The sequence below is a fragment of the Nipponia nippon genome, unplaced genomic scaffold (genome assembly GCF_047370975.1).
Source record: "Nipponia nippon isolate SJK-2023a ecotype South Korea unplaced genomic scaffold, ASM4737097v1 scaffold_4, whole genome shotgun sequence".
In the NCBI taxonomy this organism is placed as follows: Eukaryota; Metazoa; Chordata; class Aves; order Pelecaniformes; family Threskiornithidae; genus Nipponia; species Nipponia nippon.
In genome coordinates, this window is record NW_028262358.1 from 87,145,662 (window position 1) to 87,170,042 (window position 24,381).

At 45.2% G+C, this 24,381-nt stretch overlaps 1 protein-coding gene, 1 long non-coding RNA gene and 2 other non-coding genes across 22 annotated transcripts in view; all 4 read left to right on the top strand.

Moving 5' to 3' along the window:
- The first annotated feature begins 2,868 nt into the window (after positions 1-2,868).
- LOC148053421 (uncharacterized) lies at positions 2,869-10,092 on the top strand. 5 transcript variants are annotated; one of them, XR_015708633.1, is made up of 6 exons: positions 2,869-2,924; positions 4,850-4,905; positions 5,743-5,812; positions 6,864-6,893; positions 7,786-7,830; positions 8,470-10,092. It is a non-coding gene; the product is annotated as an uncharacterized LOC148053421 (long non-coding RNA). The 5 variants fall into 5 exon arrangements; XR_015708636.1 differs by having other exon boundaries at positions 2,908-2,928; XR_015708634.1 differs by having other exon boundaries at positions 2,913-2,954.
- Positions 6,970-7,038, top strand: LOC148053422 (small nucleolar RNA SNORD50). The gene has a single exon (XR_015709039.1). It is a non-coding gene; the product is annotated as a small nucleolar RNA SNORD50 (small nucleolar RNA).
- LOC148053423 (small nucleolar RNA SNORD50) lies at positions 8,224-8,294 on the top strand. The gene has a single exon (XR_015709038.1). It is a non-coding gene; the product is annotated as a small nucleolar RNA SNORD50 (small nucleolar RNA).
- A 13,047-nt stretch (positions 10,093-23,139) lies between the features above and the next one.
- The window catches only part of SYNCRIP (synaptotagmin binding cytoplasmic RNA interacting protein), a 33,832-nt gene continuing 32,590 nt past the window's right edge, over positions 23,140-24,381 (top strand). For 8 of the 15 annotated variants that reach the window (XR_015708064.1, XR_015708062.1, XR_015708063.1 and 5 more), the window contains exon 1: positions 24,085-24,376. Coding sequence is in view for 6 of the 15 variants with exons in the window: in XM_087773974.1 (XP_087630100.1) it covers positions 24,368-24,376 (9 nt within the window). In the remaining 9 variants the exon portion in view is untranslated. Of the gene's footprint in view, positions 23,276-24,084; positions 24,377-24,381 lie in introns of those variants that run through there. The other 7 variants (XR_015708067.1, XR_015708069.1, XR_015708066.1 and 4 more) reach the window with 3 other exon arrangements.

Sequence of the window (24,381 nt, forward strand, 5' to 3'; positions counted from 1 at the left end):
TTAAAATAGGAACAGAAGGGAAGTGGGGGGAGACAGAAATAAAGAGAAAGAATAAGAAGAGAAAGAAATCATTTAAAACAAGAAAAGAGAACTTGGAGAGAGTTGCCTGGAGCTGAAAAGCCCTGGAGGCAGCCATACCACCAGCCTTTCAGAAAAGGCAATCCAGTATGCCCCCAGTATCTCATAACCAGCGCTCTCTTCCGCCAGTGTTTACACTGTGCATAAATGTGCAGCTGTGTGGTGAGCTAAATTCGGAAGCGATTCATCTATAAACACCTCATGGTAAGCAGGCTTATGGTTCAGACTAGCCTCAGAACCTCTCTGGGGAGTGGAGTTTGAGGACCAGGTGTTGCTCCACAGCTTGCACTTCATACAGACGCCTGGGATACAGGTTAAAGATGCAGAAGCCTGAAGGAAGGGAAAGAAAGGCAAAGAAGGAACCTTACTTTTAAATATCATCTGCAGTTGTGGTTTATGTTTTTGTTTTGGTTAACTTTTTTCAGCCTTGTAATTGTTGCCTACCTACAATAAAGATGTAGTTCACTTGACCCACAAGCTTGTCCAGTGCTAGCAGACTTAGGTGATGCTGAGAAATAGGAGGCACGTTTCTTCAGGGATAAAAAGTTTGCATACAATGTGCATTCAGATACTGCTGGTAAACCTGTACCCTGCAATCTAACAGAGATGAAGAGTTTCTTCTGCCAAATTACAAAAGCTAGTGTGTGGTAACATTGCAAGGCACGAGGTTCCCTGCAGTAAGCGCACACCCGTGTTTCTCCTGCAAAGTTCACAATACAGAGCAGTACCCCACAGCCCTGGACAGGCCCTTAGTCACCTTGTTATTTACAGCCACCTTCTTATCAATTGCAAACTAAAATATTTCTCATTCATGCTTTATGTAATATACTTTGGGCTTAAACAAGAAGTCTCTATTTTTCCCCCTGAAAAGAAATTCCATTCTTCAAGAGAATAATATACATAAAAGCCCTCCACAGCATGCTGTAGAAAAGATATAATTATTAGCACATAGGAAAGGAATGGTAAGCAGTTGCCTTCTTTCTTTAGGGCTAATCCCGTCCTGATTAATGGCTTTGATTACTTTGCTTATCTTTAACCCTGAAGGAAGGGCGGGTTAACATTTTCAGTGTCATGTGGCAAATGTCAGTTTTGGGGCCTTTTGAATAGGTCACATGGATCAATAACAACGGCATAAACTGCCTGCCTGTGCCCAAGTTCTGCTGCTGATCCTGCCTGACGCACTAGCACCTATTCCCTGATGCTTATAGCTTCTGCTTATAGCTTCGTGCTCTCTCTCCTAAACAAACAGCAGCTCAAACACATGCAGGCAGGAGGCACTCAGAGAAAAATGCAGCATGTAAATCTTTTTCCTCCTGCCTCTACAGCAGAAAAGGCAGTGGGCCAGCCACAGCTTGCAGTCACCCTGCTTGCAGTCAAGAGGAAGATTTCAGACAGGTAAAATGGGATGTGAAAGAAGAAGAGCAGAGAGAAAATGAGTGTCATCTCCTGCCGTGGGCTGCAGAAGAAAACATGTTTAAAATTTGTCAACTATTTCATTTTCCTGGTAGTATTAATCTCAATAATTTTAGGAATAAAATTGCCAGATATTTTAGCACTGTAAAAACTCATTTTTCTAGACTTCCCGTATCCACTCCCAATAGTTAGACTCTTCTATCGAGAGTCCATCTTGTGGACCATTGGTTTTTGTAGTATTCCTAACAACTTGTCAAAACACCAAACCATTTTTTGAGCTTTTCTTCACCTTCTCTTGTTTTTCCGGATTTCCTCAACAAGGTTGCTTAATATACTAAACCACTCCATAAACAGACAGACAAAAAAGTTACACTAGTTATAAACGATTACTGAGAACCTCCATTATGAGAATAAATAAATATTATGAGAATTTAGGATGTGGTTTCGCATCGGTTTAAACCTCATCTAGGCCATCCCCACCGTAGGCCAGATACCTGCTCCCGCTTCTTTCACTAGCGCTTCCCCAGCGGTGCAGGCGGCCGATTCAGCTGGAAACTAAGCCGCTTTCCGCCTGACGTGCAACTGTACAACTTCCAGCGGCTAAAGCCGTGCCGGGATTGGGGCGGCCCAATTTTCGGTTCACCGTGGAACAGCACCCTTCGGCTTTCTAGAGTGAAAAACTGCGGGAAGCTTTCTGTCTGTTGTGGGCAAGAGATTTTTCCGCCGCGATGGCTGGTAAGGTTATACAGGGATAATGCACTGCGTGCTATTTCTGAAAAGGGTGTGCGTGTGGTTAAGGTTTCTGAAATGCCTAATTAGAGACAAAGGAAAGTTGAAACGTTCAGGCGTAGCCATAGATGGTTAACCAGTTGGAGCCCTAGGGAACAGTAACGGAAGATGGATTTAAGAAACAAGCAGTAAATAAAAAAACTTTTTTGTAAGGTTGGAAGGTGGAGCCAGCTCGTACGTACGAACAGCACCCGCGCCAAACGCCTGACGTGTTCCTTCTTTCCCCTCAGGGCACATCACCCAGCGAGAGACAGCAGCCCCCTCCCGCCTCCCCCCCCTCCCGCCGCTCGGAGCGCGGGCAGCCCGGGCCCCGGGGCGAGGAGGCCGGGTAAGGCAGGCAGAGGTTCAGCCACCACCGCCCAGCAGGCGCGGAGCCGGGCCCTCCCGCCCGGCAGCGGGGGAGAGCGGACCGCCACAGCAGCGCCGTCCCCCGCCCGCGGCGGGCCGCAGGCAGGGCGCCGGCAAGGCCTCCCCCGCCCAGGGAGGCGAGAGGCGGGGCCGCGCCCTTCTCGGCGGGAGGCGCCGGGCCCGCCCCTCGCCTCGCGGGGAGAGGGGCGGGGCCAGCCTCGTTCCCACCCCGGCGTACCTATAAAGCTGGCGAGCGCCCCCTTCGCCGTCCTTTTTCCTGCGGAGCGGCCGCGATGGTGGGTGAGGTGGCAGCGGCTGGGGGTGCGGTGGGTGCCGCTTCCCGAGCGGGGCCGGAGGGGTACCGGGGCTGCTTTTGGGTGCTCGGCTGTTCGGGGCGGGGGGGGGCTGGCCTGCGGCGCCGCTCGCGTAGTGCTTGAGGCTGGAGCTGGCGGCTGAGGCACGCACCTCGGAGCCGCGGGCCGGGCGGTGTGGGCACGGCCAGCCGCGGGGCCGCAGCCGCGGTGTGCGCCGGCCCGCTGCAGTCGCGGCGGCGAGGGGACGGAGGGGCGGACTACAGGTCCCAGCGCGCCTCGGGCCTCCGCGGGGAGGGAGGCGGAGGCGGCGGCGCGGGGCGCGCTGGGATGGGGAGGCGGTGGCGGCGGCCCGCCTGGGCGGCGGGGTCCCATTTTGCCCCCGTGCGGGCGGCGCCCGGCGAGGCCGTGCCTGGCCTACGCCATTTTGATGGCTGGCCGGCCCGGGATGGGGGGGGGGGGCGGCTCCTGTCGGGGACCTTCGGGGGCTGGTGGGTGAATGCTGCCCGCCGGTGATGCCAGCTCTTAATTGCTGGGGTTGGGAGCAGCCCCTGGCCAGGGCGGCAGCCTTCCGCTTCGCTCGGCTGCCGTTTGAATTGGCGCTTCACAGGCTGGCTGGTGCGGGCGAGCGGAGTCGGCCTGACCGTCGCGATGAGGATGAGGCGCTTTAGCGAGAGCTTAGAGCTCCGCGAATAAGGTGGAGCTGCCTCGTTCCTTTCACATAGGGTTGGTGCACCCATTCGTGTCGCCTGCCTGTGTTTCGGAGGGCTCAGCCGTCGGCATCATGGAATTGTCCTACAACAGAGACTTAAAAATAGTTACTGTATAATCCACGTGTTGTGCCAAGAAAAAACCAAACACCACAATCTTTGCATGGTTTTTAATGTGAATCATGAGATTACTTTAACGTTTTTAACTATTGATGTTTCCTTTCTTTTTTGCTAGGCAATGAGACAGCAGAATAAAGGGAGATACATTTAAAAAAAAAAGTAAAACCCCAACAAACTTCCTGTGGCCTTAAGATGCCTCTTTCCCCCCCTCTTGCAATGCTAACATTGTTGAGCCGTAGTCCTTCTGGAAGAACGGGCAATGCAATAAAAAAATATAGCTAGGGTTGTAGGCTCTAATCTGCAAGCAAAGATTAGGAGATGGTTGGATTCGTGGAGGAAGCTGTCGGGTGCATTCATTCCCTGTTGAATTAGCTTGTCTAATGGTAGCCTGAGTCACACGTTAGATTACCGCACAGTAAAATTTTTGAATCTTTACAAGCTGTTAGTAACCGTTGGTTATTGGGTGTAATAAGCAAGCTTGAGATTTTTCCGTTGCTTAATTTTTTTTTTTGTGATCTGAAACAAAACATGTTTAATAAGTTATCTTTAACGGATTGCTACATTTACTTGATCTACATAGAGCAGAATCAGAAATATTATTATTGGAAGCTGCATATTTTAAGTATTGTATATGACAAAAATACTTTGTCATGTGTTTCTAAGGCTGGTTAAATTGGTAGATTTAAATACTTGCTGTGCGATTAAAACTGATTTCTCTAAACCAATTGAAATCAGTGCTTATACTTAAAGGACTGAAACCTTGAGATGATGAATTTTTCTTAAAAATCCTTTGGACTGAAGTTTAATAGTGGGTACGTGCAGTTATATCTGCAATGCTTTTAATATGGTATTCCGAGTGGATGTAACTCATAACTCCTTTGTTACTTAAAACTGGCTGTATTTCTTGCTGCTTTCTAAAAGGCCTCCTGCAAACTTAAGACTTATGTATTTAACATAATATTGCTTCTGAGACTTCAGAGATTGTTGATGATTATTGTCTCATTGTGTGTGTGACTTAGTGGCCTGGTAATAAGAATCTACTGATTTCAAGTGTTAAGATTGTTTACTGTTTGTTTTCAGGTATGATGGAGAGGAAGTTTTCAGTGGGTTCCAATACATTGTACAGAAGCATTAAGGTAATGGCTCTGGATTTTTAAATTTTGTGGCTCTAGAAGTAACACTACCTTTCTGTCGTTGATCAAGATAATAAATGTTTCCATTTCTTACTTGGTTTCCATATTTTTGTCTGTCAAAAGTACGGAATGTGTTAAGTGCCAGAGGATTGTCATCTTTGGCTACTGAGTAGGACAAAAAGGAAAAACAGTTAGAGTATGTTGCATTTTCACAGTTGCCATCAAACTGATGAGTAATTATTGGATGATTTTTTTTTATGCTTTTCACTGAGTTAAGGTCAGCCCTTAGGTCAGTTCTTAATTTCATTTCTTTTGCTGTGTCATTTAAATTAGCATGAAGACCCACGTGATAAATCACTTGGTTAACTTGTGCTAAATTATACTGATTTTGGAGATGGTGTTAGTTGTCTGGCCTTGGGTGTGCGTTGGAGTTAATGTGAATCTACGTACGTGACCATATTTGAACATAATTATTGAGGTAATGATCCCGCAAACTATGGGCAGATGGTAGTATTGCATTGTGAATAAATGCATGGCTGCTCATATATAAATATTTTTGAAATAGAAACTTGAATGTCTTTCTTGGTTCTTCAGACATCGTAATGGTTGCAAAAGGGTCCAAAACCAATTCAGGGTAGTGGTTTTTTTCTAGTGCATACAAAATTTCAATTTGTCAGGAATTGAAGACTGTTCTAGACCAGTATTGAATTGTTGTATGAAAAAGTGAATTTTTAGTGCATAGTGATTGTTTCTGACATAATAATGTGAGAGGTGATGGTAGACCACAGCAAGAGACATTTTCTACTCTAAAAGGTAATTTTTGTTTCATTTCAATTTTAGTCCTTCATGGAAGAACCATCTGAAGTAGAAGAATACTTGGTACACACAAGTGGATTTTCCTGAAAGCTATGTATGTTTTGAATGATCGGTGGGGATAAATTAATATGATAAACAGATTAGCAAAATACATGTATGATCAAATTAGTAGGTGTGTCATTAGCTTTAAAATTGAGGTGTCATTGTATTTCAGGCATGTGTGACATGGTCTAGAACTGTGTAGGCTGGGGAGTTGGTGATAGTTTTTTGGGTCACTGTTGGAGGAGCTGGTAAAACATGCTTATCTGAAGTGTTCATACTAAATCTGACAGATTACCTTAAGATGGCCTTTAAGTGTGAATTTGTGCTTTATCAGGAGATTAGTATAAGAAAGTGTTTAGGCGAGGAAAACAAAGGGGACATCTAGAGACTTGTTAATATAAACAGGCAGATGTGGTTCCAATTTTTTAATAAAAATGCATATTCATTTTTTAAAGAGTATAGTTGACAGTCTCACCTTTTGGAAATGCTGAGAAATAACTTTGGCATGTGTATCCAATTTAAGTTGACTCAAATGCTTACAGCCAGTGGTTGGGAGGAAGAGGCATCCGCAAGAGTAAAACTTGGTTGTTCCTCATGAGTTGTGCTATATTACGCATGAATGTGTTGTAACTGATTATTTTACTCAAATTTCTAGAATGGCATGAACAGTTTCTAATAATGGGAGTGTCAGGTATTCTTTAAGTATCTGAATTTAATCTTTCTCAGTGAAATTCATTTTAATTGCACTGGTTCTTGAGTATCCACAGATTGTTTTTATTAAGAAGTTTAAAGTGTGAGGACAAGTTCTAATTTCCCTGTCTTACTACAATATCTATAATTCCACTCCTTATTAAAGAAAGGTACCTTTAAATACCTTGCTAACTACCAGCAGTTTCTTTGATGAACAGGCTTTGTCCCAGTATGTGAGGTTCAAATGTGTGAGTGAAACTTCTTGTGCAGCAGTGCTACCTATAAAATGCTGTATTGCTTAGACAGGCAGTATTACAAGTAGGAAGTGGAGTGACTGACATGGCTGATCTAGAGAAAAGTTGGAAGTAGCAAGCCTTGTTAGTGTAACTAACCAGTGCATTTTGTCTTTGCAGAGATGCTTGAAGGCTGCTTTGCAATTGAAGGTATGAATTCCAATAAATGTTACGATTAATTTAAAAGCTTGGTGTGGGAGTAATGCTTAAAACCATTGGTATGTCTGATCAGTATAGAACCTATCCTGAAGCTGATTGCTTGATGAAAAACACATGTGAATCTGACTTCTGAGTTTAGACTAACACCAGAACAGGTGAAGTGTTTGAAGATGACAGGCTTCAGAGTCTGTACATACCTTGAAACTCAGCAAAACTGGTTTAAATAACTAATGATAATTGTTAAATTACTGCTTTAAAAACTGCATTATTGTCAACCCCATTTATAATCAGGAGGTGACATGTAAACTGTTGTATTACAAACGGCATATTTGAAGTGGAGTGGGGTTTGTGTGTATCTGCATTATGGAAAACAGGGTGAAAAATTTCATGATCTATCTTCGCCTTTTTTTGAACTTCTGGTTCTAGTTCAGAGGTAGTCTATTTTCCTGTTGCTTGCAGGAGAATTGTACGTAGAAGAATGTGGTCTGGATGCAGTTTTTTGTTTAATGCTTCCTTGGTGGTGGATTTTAGCTTCTGGAGTTTTTAATGTTGTGATAGAAGCTGGGAATCAGGTATTAGCTAATTTTCAGAAATTAACTTTTTGATCCTGATAGGAGAGCGGGAATTATACTTGATTGGTTAGTTGCCTATCATAGTTTGTAGCCAAGTTGAGCAACAGCTGGACAAGAGAAGGAAAATAAATCTTAATGTGGCAGGACTACACTTCTAAGTTAAGTTTCACAGAACTTGCAGAGTACTGATACTAATACAACACGTTTAATAATGCATTTTGGTCTGTATGAGAGACTAAATAGATGGCAAGTTGTATTTTGAGTGATGGAAGAAAATTTTTCTGAACTAATAAACGTCTCTTTTTGGACAGGAAAATGGTCAAAAATGTAGGAACAAATGCTTTTAGCGTATTCAGGTATGTAATTGAAAAGCTTCTAAACATTTTCTCATTGTAAGTCTAAAGTAACACTCTGTGCTTACAGTTCAGATCTTTTTGTATTATGACAGTTGTTGGTATACTTAATACAGTAATTGATCAATTGATATGGTAAGTTGGTATAGTAAGTAATTCTGTACGTAGTTGGAATTCAAGAACACTTGTTCCCCAAGGCACAAAGTGTGCTGATAGCTGTGCCTAGCCTTGGTTAACTTTCAAATGTACATGCAAAGTTTTAAGTAAGTGTACATTATTATTGAAATATGTCAAAGGACTAGAGAATGTTTTTAATTTTTGTATTGCAATCAGAAACCCTATAGAAAAACAGTACCTTTCCTATTAAATTTACGTTTTCTGCATCACTTTTGTCTCAGTCTGTGATGATCCTATCCCGAACCTGAATTCCTTGCTGAAACATTTAATACGGATCCGGAATCTGAGATGAGACAAAGACTCAATTTAAACTTTCTGAGAAGTATTATAATATCTATGGGGTTTTAGGGTTTTTTTACAGAAATGGTAACATCTTATGTATACAAAGTGGTGTGTGCTTGCTTGCAAATTGAAATTTCTCCCTCAAATGAACCGGTTTACTTAGACCTTGTTCTCTTTTTCCAGTGATGAGGTGGAACACTTTCAGTGCTGCCCGACAAATGCAGATGATCTGTAACTGGAAGGAAGTGTAACACCTGAGGAGTTTTTGTGGCTTGGAGTGGGATGCTGTGCTTTCAAAAACCTGCTGAAACAGCTGCCGCTGCTGCAAAATTTTGTTGAGCGGATGCTGTTTTCAGAAACTGCATGTGAACCAAAATCACTGTCTCTGCATATTTAAAATAGCACTTTTCCCAAAACATTGAGCTGCCCTCCGTAGGAAGGATAGCAGCAATATTAAGGAAGTGAGTGTTGAGCTTCAATACATGGACAAACCCCTGAGAGTATTTGCCCTTTTAAAATGTCATAAGGGTGTACAGACTTTTTGATACTGAAGATCTGTAATAACTCAAAACAATGGAACTCTCAGGTAGGCCCTGTAAAGATGGGGAGAAAGCAAAATGGGTACACAAATTCAAACCAGTGAGTCTGCTTTTTGAGGGTGGTGTCATCCAGGAGATAGGATGAAGTAGATGAGGTGATGGTGGTATGGAAGCACAAACATGAAACACTTATGAGAAAGAAATTCAGGTGTCATGAGGAAAGTTGTGGTTAGAGAACAGGCAAGGTCTAAAGCTTGCATTGCCATCTGTATCTAGTGAGGGAGAGAGGAATTGGGGTTGTATGGATTGCCACTTTAGCATGAGAAGACCACAACAGTGGAACTGCCCTTTGAGGAATACGCTGGCAATGTTACTTGCTTGCTGTGTGGGGAAAAGAGGTCAGCAGTGGGAGAAGGGAGTACGCAGATTGGAACTTGTGCTTTGAGCAGTCACTTGAAAACTAATGGTGCTGTATCACAGTAACAGCATATTGGTTGTATTCAGCAAATTGGCACTCTTCCACAGAGGAGTGAGAGATCATAAATTGGTCACGCAGTAAATTGGGTTTTAAAGACAAAGTATGTATACAAGATGCAATCTGCCTTAAAGCATGACTCTCAAACCTAATTGTCAGGAATGCGTTATAAAGGAAGAAACATGAGAATGGCATGATACCTAAAAATTGATAGAGCTACAGTTACTGAATCATTTCAAAATGCACCAAAATACAGGAAAAACTACCTTATAGTCTGCAGCCAGAAATGATGGTATTAGATGCCAGCAGCACTCTTCCTTTAGAGAGTTGGAGGAATTCCTATAGCTCATGGAATGTGCCTATTTCTAAATGACGAATTCCATGAAAAGCCCAATTTTCTTTCTAAGCTGTATCATGAAGTGCAAAACACTACCAGTGACAGCACCTAAAGCATTGGGGTCATCAAAAGTATCCATCTTGACTACTAAAATGTACACTAAGGATCTGGCTGAACTCCAGGAGTGTGTTGGCTCACTGAGCATCTTGTATGCTTTGGTTATTGTTAATAAGCAGTAACCAGCTACCTTGGCTAAAGGCTGCTCCTTTTCAGCAAGCAACTGGTAAATCAGTCAATTGAATGTATCAAAATCAGCAGAAATTTTACTACAGAAATTGCTTTCAACAGGATTTGTTATTTTTGTTAACAAATGTTACTGACAAGGGTAGGTATTCCCCCGTGCCATGTTTTGTACATGCTCTTTGTTGAATAAAGATGAGGATGTGAAAAACTGAGCTGTTGCACATCAGGTCTGTACTTGCACTGTGATGTTCCTCGGCAGCGTGTACTTCGCGAGAGCTACAAAGGCAACGCGGCCTTGTTGCGCTGACTGGTGCAGCACATAGTGGGCACGCGATGTTCCACGTGGTGCTCGAGTGACTCCTGCGCAATGTAAACTCCATTACTGATCGTGCACTTCCGAAGTGGGAAGGGACCGGTCTCCATCTTTAGCCCACTAGCAGTTCTATGTAAAGTCTGGGTGCTGTTGACAGCATCTAGTGAAGTTACTTGGATGGTAAGTCGAAAAGTTGGCAGTCAGTGACAGTGTCTTCTGGAGGAAAAAAAGATGTCAAAGACGAGAGAACTGGGTAATGCAGCAGCAATATTTGGTAAGTACTTTGCTAGATACTCTAAAAGGATCTGTATGACTTTCATTACAGGGCCAGAAGAGCATGTTTGTGGCATGCGTTTTAAAGTGTAAAGGTACAATCTTTTTTCCTTTGGGCTGATGCTAATATGAAATATGGAGGCTTTTGAGGAGATACTGCTATGTGTATATCCAGTAAAATTGGTGAGAATGTTGCTCTTGTGATTCCTGGGATCAAACAAAAGGCTACAGATAAAGTTTCGGGATTGTGCGTGGCATTTCAGGTACCCAAAAGTACTTCACATCAAGTACCCGAAGTGCTTCACATCAGTCTTGTTCTGTATGTTCTAAAACATTCCTTGGGGATCGTTTCTGATCTGGAATTGACAGATAAAGGGCGCCAGAGAATCACGTTATCTGGCGTATCACGTGGTGGAGGCCTGTCTCCCGGAGCAGTGTTTAATCATGAAAAAGATTAACCTGTCACTTGGCGTAGAAAAAGGTAGATGAGGCCAGCGATAAGGCATTTGGCTATTGGCTGCAAACCTGTCTGTATGAATGTTCCTGTGCTTTAGTGCTGCAGAAAATGGGTAACCAATGAAAAATGTGTATTAGTATTTAAGATGGAATTAATACTTGCAATGGCTTTTTTTTCTTGGTGGGAGGGGAATAATGTGTTTGCAAACCACTTGTGGATTTAATTCTTCTGGTATGTTTTTTTGAGTGATGTTTTATGCAAGTGATTGAGATAAGGAGATGTGAAGAGTTCTGTGACACGTTTGGAACACATGGCATGAGATTTCTCTGTGCAAAAGTACTTCATTACACTTCAATTTTACAAAATAGCTTGCTAGATTTAAAGCTTTGACTTGATTGTGCTTTGCTGTTTTGTGCTTTAAATAGTCCGGTGAAGTCTTGCACTAACCATCATTAGTGTTCAGCTTAGAAGTGTCACATGGCTGTTGGGCTGTGGTCCAAGGAATCAGTGGTTAGACAAACTTTGGTCTGGAATACTGCTGTGTGCTGGTCTTAGTAACTGGGCAAAAAAAGCAGAGCCTTTTTTTGAGTTAAATGAGTGGTGGCTTGCAAGCAAGAGGAGTACCTTGCAACCATAACAAAGATACAAGAGTAGCTTTGCATAAATGCTTTGCTGGTATTGGGTAATGAGTAATGGGGTAATGAAGTAATGAGGTCCCTGTTAAGGTGGGAGGTTTTATCTGTTTCTGCAGAACTTGCTTTGCTGGTAGAGGCTGTAGATCTATAAACAAGTTGCAAGTGAGCAAACCTAAGCTAGCAGTGGTTATCTTGCCACAGCACCCCCACTGCTGTGTGAGTGCATTTGCTGGTGTGAAGCCTGCTTGAAGTAACAGATCCCAGGGAAGAGAAATTGCAGTGTAAGCTGTACTGTAAGGCTACCAGCCTGCAGGGAATCGGGCTGTCTTGGCTGCAGGTCTGTTGTGTGCCAGCTTCAGTGAGGTTGCTGTCTTCTGGTGCGGGCAGGCTCTTAATTGTATAAACTTGCCGTATAAAGCTTGGGTATGAGATTTACAGGTTAAAAATGGCCATTGAAATTAAATAATAGTTGTGAGAGGGACTCCTTAAGACAGTCAAACATGGACACAGCAGAGCGAGCACAGTGTTAGACTTTGCCCAAGGAAAGCTACTCTATATTGGAGAGTATTTAACCCTGACTTTGGGTCAGTAGTTTTTCTGCACGTCCCCTCCTACAGTTCAGAGAACAAAATTTGAGTTAGAATCTGAAGTATGAATGAATTTAACAGATACATGGTAATTCCAGGTGAGTGGAGTGCAGATGGAGGCCTCCGCATGCTATGGAAATGTATGTGTCAATGATTTACATTCTCTGCACTTTTTGTTATTAGAACTGGTATTACAAGCGTTTTTGATTGTCTGCCCTTGCTCGTTTCCCTTGGAGGATATAAACTGGAAAAGTAAAATTAAAATGATGAATTCCATTTTCTTTCAAACATCATGTGGCTTTTTAGTTGATAGTCCAGTTGAGCTATCAGGGCTATGAAGACACTACTTCCCTGCCATTGTCTCAAACTTCCTGCAGGCTCCGGAGGACAAAGTGGTGTTTGATGCTCAGAAGAATGGCTGTATTGAGTGGGACAAAGTCTGCCTCGCTCAGTATTCTGTCTGAGGATGACCAGTATAAGAAACAGGAGAAGTATAGAGAGCCTTTCCAGCAGTTTGCTTGGGAATTTCCTGAGGAGATTTTCATTTGTATTTGAATACTACTTGGTAATTGCGACCTATCTCCATTTAAAAAGATGTGAAACATGAATGTTATGTGAGCTGTAAAATATATGAAGTAGTGCATATGTTAGTAAGTGCAGGGAGGGGGGGCTTAAGGAGGGAGCTGAAGTAAAAGCTTTTTTTCTTTTTGAAGCCAATATCACTTTGAACTCTCACATTAATGAAAACAGTGGTAAGTGGAGTCCAGTTAAGGCCCTGGTGCTAGGCCAGCTTTGCTGTTTAATTGGGCTGTGTTGGAGGTGAAAATCTGAAGTATTGGTGTGTGCTCTTACCTTCAGTATCAGGCTTCTCACCAGAGTAATAACCACTATTTTTTTTCCCCTGTGATTGGAGTTCTCAGTAATGGAAAGAACATTGTCTCAGCAATGATAGTACTGGTTTTATGGCTGTAGGTGAGGAACGATTAAAATCTGTCCTAAAATAAAGTTCAGTCATTATTTTATATATGTGGAAAGAAGCTAGAAAGAGATGAATGGACAAATAAACCAAATGCTTAGAGCTTATATTGAAACTGGTAAGTTGATGGAAAAGTAAAAGTTGTATTTTTAAATCGTCTTAAGATCATTGAAGAAGGGGAATATACAGCTACCAGTAAATTGGTGTACTTCATGTTACCTTGACAAAATAGGAAATAATTTGCCCTAGCCTTAGTTTGTTGTTTTTTCAGTCAGTATGAGGGATGTTGCAGACACTGTAGTGTCCTGAAAGAAACACAAACTTAAGTGTGTTAGCTCTGTCTAGCACTTAGGTCATTTTCTGAAGCAGAAAATAAAGCAAATTGCTTCACTGTCTTAGTTTAATTTCTTGCACTCCATCAGAAAAGTGCAATATTGAAACAGTGAGTGGCAGTTCTTAATGTGATTTGGACTTCACAAGTTTTATAGTTCAGACTATGCTTATTCGTTCCTCAGTGTATCTTAGAATAAACATTTTCTGAAAATAGTTGGATTATGTAGTTTCTGGTTCTGAAAATTGAGTTACCTATTTGCTATGGCAAACAAAAAAGTGGTTTGGTTTGTGGGAATTAATGCTCCCCCCTCTTCCTGTTTTACAGATAATAAACAACATAATATAAAATAAGTTTAACATCAGGAACAGGAGTTACCTTCAGAGCATCTTAAAATAGTCTATTATAAAAAACTGGAATGTATCAGGAATGATAGCTAGCTGGTTGTTTCAGATGTGGAAGGGAAATATTTCTCTCCCCACTTCTGTGTTGATACTGGGCTCTCTGTGCTGGAAAGTTGCAGGCAATAAAGTAGGAGTTAGAAAAAGGTGGAAGGTGAGTAGTCTTAAGTAAAGCTCTTCCGTACTCACAATTAATATAACGGGGCTAAAAATCAAATGTGCTTCTCTCTCTATAGTATTCTCAGAAGAACCATAACCATTTTTCTTGTTCAGAAAGATCTCAATTCTGCAGAAACTGCAGTTCTCTGTTGAACTCACTCTTGACTATTTTGAAGGCTGGCTAGGAAACAAGCACCTCAGATTCATTAAAAAGGCAGAAATGAACTTCTGTGAAGATGATAGCCTTTTCTATTGCAGCAGCAAAAAGAAATATCAGCAGAATTGGCATCCGGCTCTGGAAGCAAATATTCTGAGCTTCTGCTAAAGCTTCCAATAGAAGTATGATGAAGAGGTTTTAAAAAATTCCTGGGCTGTCTTTATTTCATATACAGTCTAATCCTAGCTTTCAAAAATTTGGTGATTAAGATATATAATATAAAAAATGTTCTGTCTTGGGCCAAGCTACAGTAAGTTATCCATGAGATACTTGCTTTCTGTGGTTGGCTGAGACAGTCTGCCCTTTTACTGGGATTTCACCTTAATATGACTTTAGTAGTATTTGCTGGGGAGCATAGACTGACTGCTTGCTAAGAAATCTGACTAGCAATTGGGGAGTCAGAAAGACCCTGAGCGGAAATGTTAATGTGTTCTCAGCACTATCACCATCAGCCTGAGGGTGGAAGAACCCATCTGTGTTACCTCAGCTGAGCTGGGAATGTCTCGCATTTGTTTCTGAAAGGTATTTGCATTAAATGTGCATAACTTATAAAAGTTTTTACCTTCATAGCCTTTCTCATTTCTGGTTCTAGTTTTTTTTTTTTCCACTGTGTGCTTAGACTGGGGGAGTGCATAACATTCTCAGACTAAAAGATTCTTCTGCATGTTGCTTACTGTCTCTTGGCTGCAGCAGATATCTATCAATACTGTTGATCTGAAATTGGTTAACAGTTTTCATGCATCAAATTTACTAACCAGGACTGATCTATTAAAAGAAGTTTAAAGGGGTTAAAAATAAATGTTTAGTATACATGAGAAGATATCTTGAGCAAGATTTTTTTTTTGTAATCTTTATTGGGAGAGACATAAGCTATTGCTGTGGATGTGGCAGTAAAATCTAAAAGCACCTGAACGAATTTAGAAACCCCTGCAGTTAACTGTCATCAGTGATTTTAAAATTTTTTTTTAAGGACAGGCTCAGATGTCTATTGATCCTGCTGGAACTAAGAATTGATGTATTGGCAGTAAAATGTATATTTTCACACAGTTGCATTGACTCCTCTTACTGCTCTATATGTGCCTCCAAACATTGCTATCCATTGGTACATAACTCCAGTTGGAGAACATGAGCTACTGGAAGTGCTTTTGTTAATTTGAATGTGGCATCAATGAACAAGTTCACAGGTTTATCAGCCATGTATTTAACTAGTCATAAACTGATAAAAGATTTTTAAACAATTGACCCTGATAGATCTCAGCTTTCAAAATGAAATTTCCCTGTAATTGTTCTTGCTGCTACTTTTAAGATCTAAACTTTAAAAAAGAAAACCCAACTCTGTATATTTTTATAGGATCAAAGAGATACTTCTAAGTTTATTTTCTTAATGTTCTTTAAATGTCCCCTGCAGATCACAGAATAGCAATTTATTTTTTCTAGTGCCCAGTTGGTAGGTAAAATTAAAACTTTGCTTTCCTAAAGAACTAAGTTACTGCGTCTAGCAGCATAATGCAGCTGTATTAGAGTATTAAATTACAAATTTGTTCAGGTTTGAGAACAGGTTATGTTGCCTGCACTGCCCCGTGCAAAACAATGAAGAGATACCTGGTTACTGCTACACAAGCTGGAAAGAGTAAACTTAGACATGTGTGCTGAAGCTCTGTGTTAGCTGAAGATCTAATTCTAGTATCTCTCGAGGCTCATGTAAAAGTATAGAGCACATCTTCCAAAAGACTATTGAAAAGCAGCAAGCAGAGCCTGAGGTACGGATAGTAATAGTTCCTCATCCTTGTGCTCTAGTCTGGAGTTTGTGCTGTAAATGAGAACTCCCTTAGTGCGGCATACTCCAGGCATCTTTTAAAAAAAGAAAAAAGCAGTCATATACAAAAGGTGGTATTGTCTGCTTGGGATCTGCAGAAATGCTGCATTTATGTAGTCGCTTCTGCCTCCTACCTGGCAAGGACTGTAAAGGGGGGGGGAAGATTGTTCTATTCTTACAAGGACCTTGAAGACACAAGGTTATTTGGGGTCACCCATGCTTGAAAGGATTTTTAGGTTGGTTGGTTACATGCGAAGTAGTCTGGAACACTTACTTGTCCTGAAAGCTCTGTACTGCAACTGCTGCATCAGGCGCTTTCCCTCCTGAGTAATCAGCAATGTCATTACTAGTCAACTAAATAGGCCTGGGACCTGAGCCCAACCACTGGCAGCTGATCAGCCATGCTGTTAAGGGTTAATACAGTCTCTGACAGCTGATGCCTGGGCCAGCCTGCACAGTGTTGCATGTAATATTGGGGATGGTTTAGAGGTTAAGGTGGATGAGAGCTTAGCTATGGCAATGCAAGCCGTGCTGTCCATGTTTGCCTTATAGCTGGAGAAGAGCCCATGACCTGTCCCGTCTACCTGCGTGGCAGTGGCCACTATGTCTGCAGTGTGCTGTGCTCTCCTGGGAAAGATGCCCAGACCTGGGGGAGAATATTCTGCAACCTAATGATGTGCTGTCTGCCTTTGGAGATGGGCTTAACGTACAAATTAACTCATGTGGGGTTAGACGATCCCAAGAGTCCTTTTGATCCACCCTTCAGTTGGCTTTTATAAGTGTGCCAAGTACGGGAATCCCGATGGCTGCTAGTCAGGACAGGGCGATGTTCGGGGACTGCTGTACAGGGGTGTGAGGGCAGGGCTGGGTGGGTACCTGGGGCAAAGGAAGATCTAAATAGAGCAGTCAGTTCTGCATTGACACTTTCGCTTGCGTCTCTGCCTGGTGAGTTGCAGCTTCAGCATTTGGCTACCTTGCACTGCGCAAGTGGACAGGATAGCACTGCTGTCCTGAGATGACTTTGAGATGTTTCGAAGATGGATACTGATGAGGGATGCTCTCTGCAGTTCTCTTGCACGAGTCCTTCTCATAAGGCAGAATGCACTAGGATGTGGAGGAATCAGTTTTCTCCAGCCCCTCCATGCTAATTTGATGAAAACTGGAGGGGGATGACAACTCTTGTTACTTCTTTGCTGAATATATTGTCTCCTCTTTCCATGGAGCTTTGCCAGGTGCTGACCTAATGGTAACGCTCCTCTGTGTAAGAGCTTTAAAGCATCAGATCCTAAGGGGAACGGGACAGAAAAGGCAGTAAGTAGTAGTTGTGTCCTAACTCTTTCTTTCATACCCACAGCAACAGTAAAGCAGTATTTTTTTTTTTTTCCCTTCAGATTGGGAAGCCTCTTCCCGTAGTTCCCTCATAAGCTGTATAGGAACCCTGTGTTTTATAGGTCTGTAGTGGGATGAGGAATATGTGATAGAGGGAATCTGGAGGAAGAGGAACATTTGCACTTACACTTCTGTAGGAAGTGGGAAAGGGTTTGGGATGAAAAGAACAAATCGGTGATTGCATGTTTTGCTTGCTGCAATGACAGGGTATTTGCACCGTCAGACTGAAGAGTTAAAACCAACATTCAGTCTCCAGGAGTGGGTATTAGCTAAGGGAAAAACGCAAAGATGTGATAGTACTTGCTGGTATGCTCCCCCAGCCTATGCTCATTTTTCCCACAGACTTTAAATTGGGCTGATATCTCTGCATTTAATAATTTTAGATAGGAGTTTCTTCCATTAACTAAGCTAGTTACTTTTGGGGTTTATGGAAATACCTACAGCTTCATGTGACAATGAATTCCCCAGCTGAGTTGCATGTGTGTAAAAGCAGCTCTTTTTTTGCTTTGCTATCTGCCAGTTTGATTTGGTGCCGCCTCGTCCTTCCATTGGAGGAGGGAGCGAAGAGTTATTCCCTACTTTTCTCCATGCCACTTCTGACTTTGTAGGCCAGTATTATGTTCCCTCATTTGTCTCTTGTCCATGTTGAAGGTATAGGTTCTGAACAACTCCTAACACTGCTTTTTTGACAATAAACATATACAGTTCTTTGTTAGAAGGCTGGGCATCTGGGTTCTGAGTGATAATAGTCAGTTTGAGATGGCTTTGAGTTGGCATTTCCACATACACGTGGAAGCGACTTCAGTTTTCCATGCATGCAAAAATAGAGTGCTCTCCTCCTCCCCACCTCTTTCAATACTTGCACATTAACCTATAGTGTACTGCAAAATACGTTGAATTCTACAGTGATTGCTCTGAACCCATGGCTGACAAACAACTGTGTTAAAATCCTCTAACTTAAATTAGAAAAAAGCTGAAGGTATTAATGGAATGTGAACTAAACTGCCTTCTGCTGTTTCTGTTGTGCCTTTCTCTTACAATGTCAGCTCTTGATTTGGGGGGCAGAAGGGGATGTACCTGTGCATGGGGCGGGGGGGGGGGGAGGTTTGATGTTGACTGGAAAGAGGAAAAAGCAGTTATTGGTATTGGAAAGAAGGACTTAAAAACATAGATATTTTGCAGAAATAAGCAGTCCAATACCCTTTCTTTCACTGGCACTACTGCTATAGCACAGCTGTAAAGCAAAAGCGAGAGAAGCAGTTCAGAAAGAAGTTGTTTCAAGACCTCCAGTCTATATATAAAGTTCAACACTAAAAGAATTCCTGGAAGAGCCCCATTCCTCCTCATTACCAGGCTTGTTCTCTGCCTGCAACTACCTGGGCAAATATTTAGCAGAATGCATGTGACTTCAGCCTCAAAAGCCCCGAAATAAATGGTGTCAAGTCTGTAGGAGCAGATTCCTCATCCATCTTGCAGAACTAGAAGAATTAAAAATCAGTGACACATTAGTTACTTTGGTTTTTTGGATTCGGGGAAAAAAAACCAACCAAACCCCAAACTCTTTCCAAATCTCAAGAAAGAAACATCAATTAGTCAGTGGATAGAGTTGCATTTGTAAAGATCAGGATAATTAACCATATCACTGAATCCATCCACCTGCTCAAGCAGGGCCACCTACAGATGGTTGCCCAGGTCTGTGTCCAGATGCCTTTTGAGTATCTCTGAGGATGGAGACTCCACAGCCTCCCTGGGCAACCTGTGCCAGTGCTTGGTCACCCTCACAGTGAAAAAGTGTTTCCTGATGTTCAGAGGGACCCTCCCGTGTTTCAGTTTGTGCCCATGGCCTCTGGTCCATAATCACTAGATTTGCAAACGCTTTCTTTGCTGCTTTTGTTTTTCTGACTTAGTTGGAAGAAGTGAAGTGTTTGAAGAGTTAGCGGGGTCAAAGTTAGAGCCTTAGAAATAGTTTCAATAAATGGGGGAATAACCTTGATTTTGTTTTAATTAGTGTTACCCCCGCCTGGTTTTGGAATGGTGAGGTGCACAAAGGATATAACTGGAAAGAATGTTAAAAGAAAATATTACCATTACTTAAGTTTAGTCTTTCTTTGCTGAAATCATGTGACAATTTTAGATTGTAAGTTACTTTTTAGAACGGAAGAACTCTTAAATCTGCATATTAAAGTATAAGACTGAGCCATTCAGTCATACATGAAAAGCTTTCTCCTGAAGAAAGTTTCATATATCTGATTCATCTCCTTTTGGTTAATTTCCGACTTGCATTTTTTCTGTTAATAGGCACAGGCCTCATATTTTGTAACTCAATCCATCTTTTAAGACATAGAGCCTCTGACTGATAAAGTGAACAAATTAAACAGATTTTTAATTAAACAGATAATTCCCCAAATCGTCTTATTTTACCAAGGATTTCAGGGCAGTAGGTCAGTGGCCAGCTGTGCACTACATCAAATACACTGCAGACCACAGTCCCTTCCTGAAGTTAGACATCCTTATAATATACAGATAAAGTAATACTTGGCGGTCTTACCAAGGAGGCTGAGGGCTAGGAACAGGTTGGAAAACCTATCGCTGAGAAAAACCGAGAGCGGCTGAATCATTTCAGAATTGCGCTGTGGCAGACGTAGCTCGGGGGGCTTGTTTCGTTATTATAAGCAGTGACATTTGCTGTGTGACCAGAGCGATCTGCCCCTCTAGTGCTGTAGCTGGTGCGTTTCACAGCTCCAGTATAGCCAATTCTATAGCTGAGCCTAAATTTCCAATGCGTGCGCACTTGGGACAGACTAATGCCATGCAATCTTAATAGGCACCACAGAAACTGAAGGTAAGATTCCCGTTGAGTCTCCTAGATTTTCATTCTTTGTTTAGGGTATAATTCTTTAACTGTACATAAGTAGCTCAAAAGCAGAAATTAGCCTTTCAATCTTACAGTCAAATTACATTTATTTTTCACTGCTATATCCGTGCAGCTCTGTAGCTGGTCCTGTTATAATCACTGGTTTTACTGTGGATGTGCTGGGGAGGCTCAGACGTCCAGCTGTGGCTTCAGTGGGGCTCTACCGTGGTTGCAATTGGACTGGAAGCAGGCAGGGGTTTCATATTCCAGGAAAACTTAGGAATTAACACAACTTTCATTATGGTGAAAAGCTGTCAAACTTTCAGGCATGTGCAGTGAAACTCCTCGTGTAAATCCAAGTCACCAGATAAGTGCCTGCAAATGTTCTTGACAGGGTATTTTTTCAATAGATGTTCTACATGATTCAAAAAAAAAAAAAAAAGAAAACTCATTTTATGATTTCATGGATCTTTTCCTGGGCATACCAGTTTTGTCTTTGTCCTACTGATACTAGGGCTAATAACTGAGCTATATTTAGAGGAACTGCATGTCAGACTCTTTGCTTCCTTCTTTCTACATAAAATTTCAAAGAATCAAATAGCTGCAACTCTGACTCTGGGTCAGCTGTGATTTTTAAATAAGGGTGCAAATCTGTTCACTGCATTTATCCTAGTCTTTTTATTGGTTTTACTTCCATTTTATGGAGGAAAAGTGCATTAAAAGTTTTCCCTCTAAAAGTGGGCCTGAAAGTGGGAATTACTTTCTCAGGAGTTTTCCACCTGTAGTTAGTCAGATCCACTGACTGAGAATTTTAATGAAACATTTTTCACTGTTTTCATTAGTTCCAGAGAACAAATCCATTTATAGTTTACAAATCCATTAAGTTTAGATATTACTCTGGCTCACATCTGTAAACACCTCACTGAAACACCTTCTGTAAATGTCTGAAAATCATGTGTGTTGGTGCAGTATTTTCACTGAAAAGTGCTCTCCAAATTTGTTTTTGAGGGTATTTCTCTCATTGCCCAGCTGATAGCTATATTTTTGGAGAAAGTTATTAATTTCTGAAGGGAGCAAAATATTCACAGTTTTATAAAGAATATGATTAAAAATACCACACAAGTTTGCACTAAAAAATTAGCTTCTGTTTTACGAAAATTATTTTTTTCAGAAAGTTTCATTTTTTTAAACGTGGGAAAAGTTTGAGTAAAAATTATTTTTTTAATGACATTTTCAAATTATAAATTAGCTGGAATATTTGATAGTGTACAGCTGCCTTGTATTTGTTGCTATTTCAGACTGACCTGCGGAGTGGTTCAGTGTTTAATGAAGTCTTATTGCATCAAGTACTTGGAAGAGATTTTTCTTGTCTCCCTGAATACCAGTTGTATGTTTCACATACTTACACAACAGCATGTGAGTATTTATTGACAGTGAACTAACCCTATAAATGGCTGTGCTTGCTCCACTGTGCAGGTCTAAGTAATTTTAAAACTCTGGAGATACACTGGAGGTGTTTGGCTGGACTAAGGGGCAGCAGTAGTTGGTCAGCTTGTTGCTGAGCTGCCTCAGAGGAAGTGAGTAATATTGTGTGTGCCTTCCTGTCTTCATTTCGCTGTCTTTATCTGGAGTCACAGGTCTGGCAGAGCTTAGTAGGTTGGTTTCCAAGTTTCTCGTGGGAGGTGTGCAAGCGAGACGTGTTAGGAACTGGAATTCAGAAGTGTGCAACGAGGATCCCCAGCCAAGGGACCTGCATCTGACGACGTTGTGTGGCTGGACCCACCGTCCACTGGGACCGGCACGACAGAGTTGAACCGTAACCGACGGGACGCTCGGAGGGCGGCTACGGGGCGCAGGCCTCCTTCCTCCAGGCGGGCTGCGGGATGTCGGCCGAGCTGCCCGGCACCCGGGCCCGTGCCGCTGCCGGCTCCTCCCCGCCGACCACCGCCCGCCGCCGCTTCACAGCGCCGCTTCAGCCGCTTCACCGCCCAGCCCCGCGCAGCGGCTGAGGGAAACTCCCGTTCCCCTCGGAAAAACGCTCCCTCCGCACGACGGTTACGAAGGGGCGGGCCGGGCTGGGCGGCGGCCGGCGGAGGGGGGCGCTCCTGAGGGGGAGGGCGCTGGGCGCCCCTCGGGGAAGGGGGCGAGGCGCCGCCCGTCTCTGAAGCGGGGAGGCCGAGCGCGGCTGCGGCGGGAGCAGAGCGCCGCCGGGCTCTGGGCTGGCCGGCAGCCACACAAAGCGCCGCTCTCCCCTCCCTTTGTCTGCGTGGCTTTGTCTCCTCCGTCCCCCCCGCCGCGGGCCGGGACTCCCCGCCTCCGGCCGCGGCGGTCCCCTTTGTGCCACCTGCGCGCCGTGGGAACGGCCGCTCGCCCAATCCCCGGACGGCCGCTCCGCCGGCGACGCTCTTTTCGCGCGGCGCCCGCACAGGTGCGAGGGCGGCGCGGAAGGCGCCAGGGAGGCCGGGTGCGCCCCGCTGTCCCCCCGCGGGGATCGTCCCGCCGCCGCCACCTCCCCTCTCGGCAGCCCGCGTGCGCGAGGGCCGCGCGCGCCCGCGGGCGGGCGCTCCACCCGGGCGGGCGGGAGAGAGAGGGCGGCGCGCGGCGCTCCGCATGGAAGGCAGAGCGCGTGGGGCGGGCGGAGGGGAGGGCAGGGGACGGCGCGCGCGCGCGCGGGCAGCCCGGCGGGCGGGGCGAGGCGATAACCCTTGCGGAGCTGCCTGGGAGACCCCGGGTTTGGGGCTGCGCCAGCGCGCGCGGCGCCTCCTCCTCTCCCCCCCCTCCCCCCCGCCCCCCCCGAGCCGAGTGGAAGGGGCTGGGGTTGGTGCCAGCAGCGGCGTGAGCGCTCGAGCGGCCGCCATTTTACGCCAGCTCCAGCACACTGTCCGGACAGACCGAGGGAGCGGAGAAGGGGGGCAGCTCCTCAGCACGCCGAGCCGCTAGCCGCGCCCCGAGCCCCTTCGCACGGCGTTTCGCCCCCGCAGCGACAGGTCAGGGGCTGGGCGCCGGCGGGCAGGCCGGCGGGTTCGGGTTCGGCGCGGCTCGGAGCGGCGGCAGCCGCCCGCCGAGCGGGGTGGGAGCGGGCCGGGGCAGGGCAGGGCCGGGCCGGGCCGGGCGGCAGAGGGGGTTGAGGCGGCGGAGGGGAGCCGGCGGGCGGGGCGGGAGGCGCACACCGGGGCCCTGCAGCGCTGTCGGGCCGGGGCTCGGCTGCCAGGCGCTGCGCGATGGGTGGAGGAGCTGGCTGCCTTCGTGGCCGCTGCTGTCGGGCGGGGGGCGGCCGGGCTGGGCCGGTGCCCGCACAGTAGGCCCGACAGCTGGCCGGCGCTGGGGAGGCGGCGGCGGCCGGGGGGGAGCCGGGCCGTCCCCGCGCGGGGCGCGTGGCTCTCGCCTCATTGTCCTGCCGGCTCCGCCGCTCCATTCATTGCCCGTGCGGGGCCGGGCCGGGCCGGGGGGAGCCGCGACCTCGATGCCCGGCGTGTGCCCGGGGAGGGGGTCGCCGGGGTCTCTCGTGTCCCCGGTCACGTCGTGAGGCGGCGGGCGGCGGGCAGCGGCGTTTCCCGGCCGGGAGAGGAGGCTGGCGGCGGGCCCCTGCATTGTTTCGGGGAGAAGTGTGGCCGGGGGGTGGCGGCGGGGCCGGGAGGCGCCGCGAGCTCCCGGCCGAGTGGTGAAATCGGGCCCGGGGTGTTGCAACCGCTCTCCAGGGGGAATAGGGTGAGAGGTGGGGAATGGCTGGGGCTCGGGGTGGGGGGGAGCCGCTCCTCCTGCCGGAGTGTGGCGGAGAGGGGGGGAAGTCGGTCACTGGAGGAAGTTGTAGGACATCTGAACGCGCAGAGCACGTGTTTCCATCGGGCTCATGGCGGCTGCCGCTGCCGCCGCCGCCACCGTGGGTGGGTGCGGACTGGGAAGAGCGCTTTGTTCCTCTCGTCCGCCCGGCCGACACCGGAGTGGAGGCGGGAAGGGATCCCGGCCGCGCCTGGGGCCTGGAGAAGGCGGCTCTCGCTCCGGGGGGCAGCGAGTTTGCGACGGGAGGCGGCGGCGGCAGCGGGTGTCAGTGACGGTATCGCGGCGGTAGCGGCGGCTGCATGTGGCAGGTTTG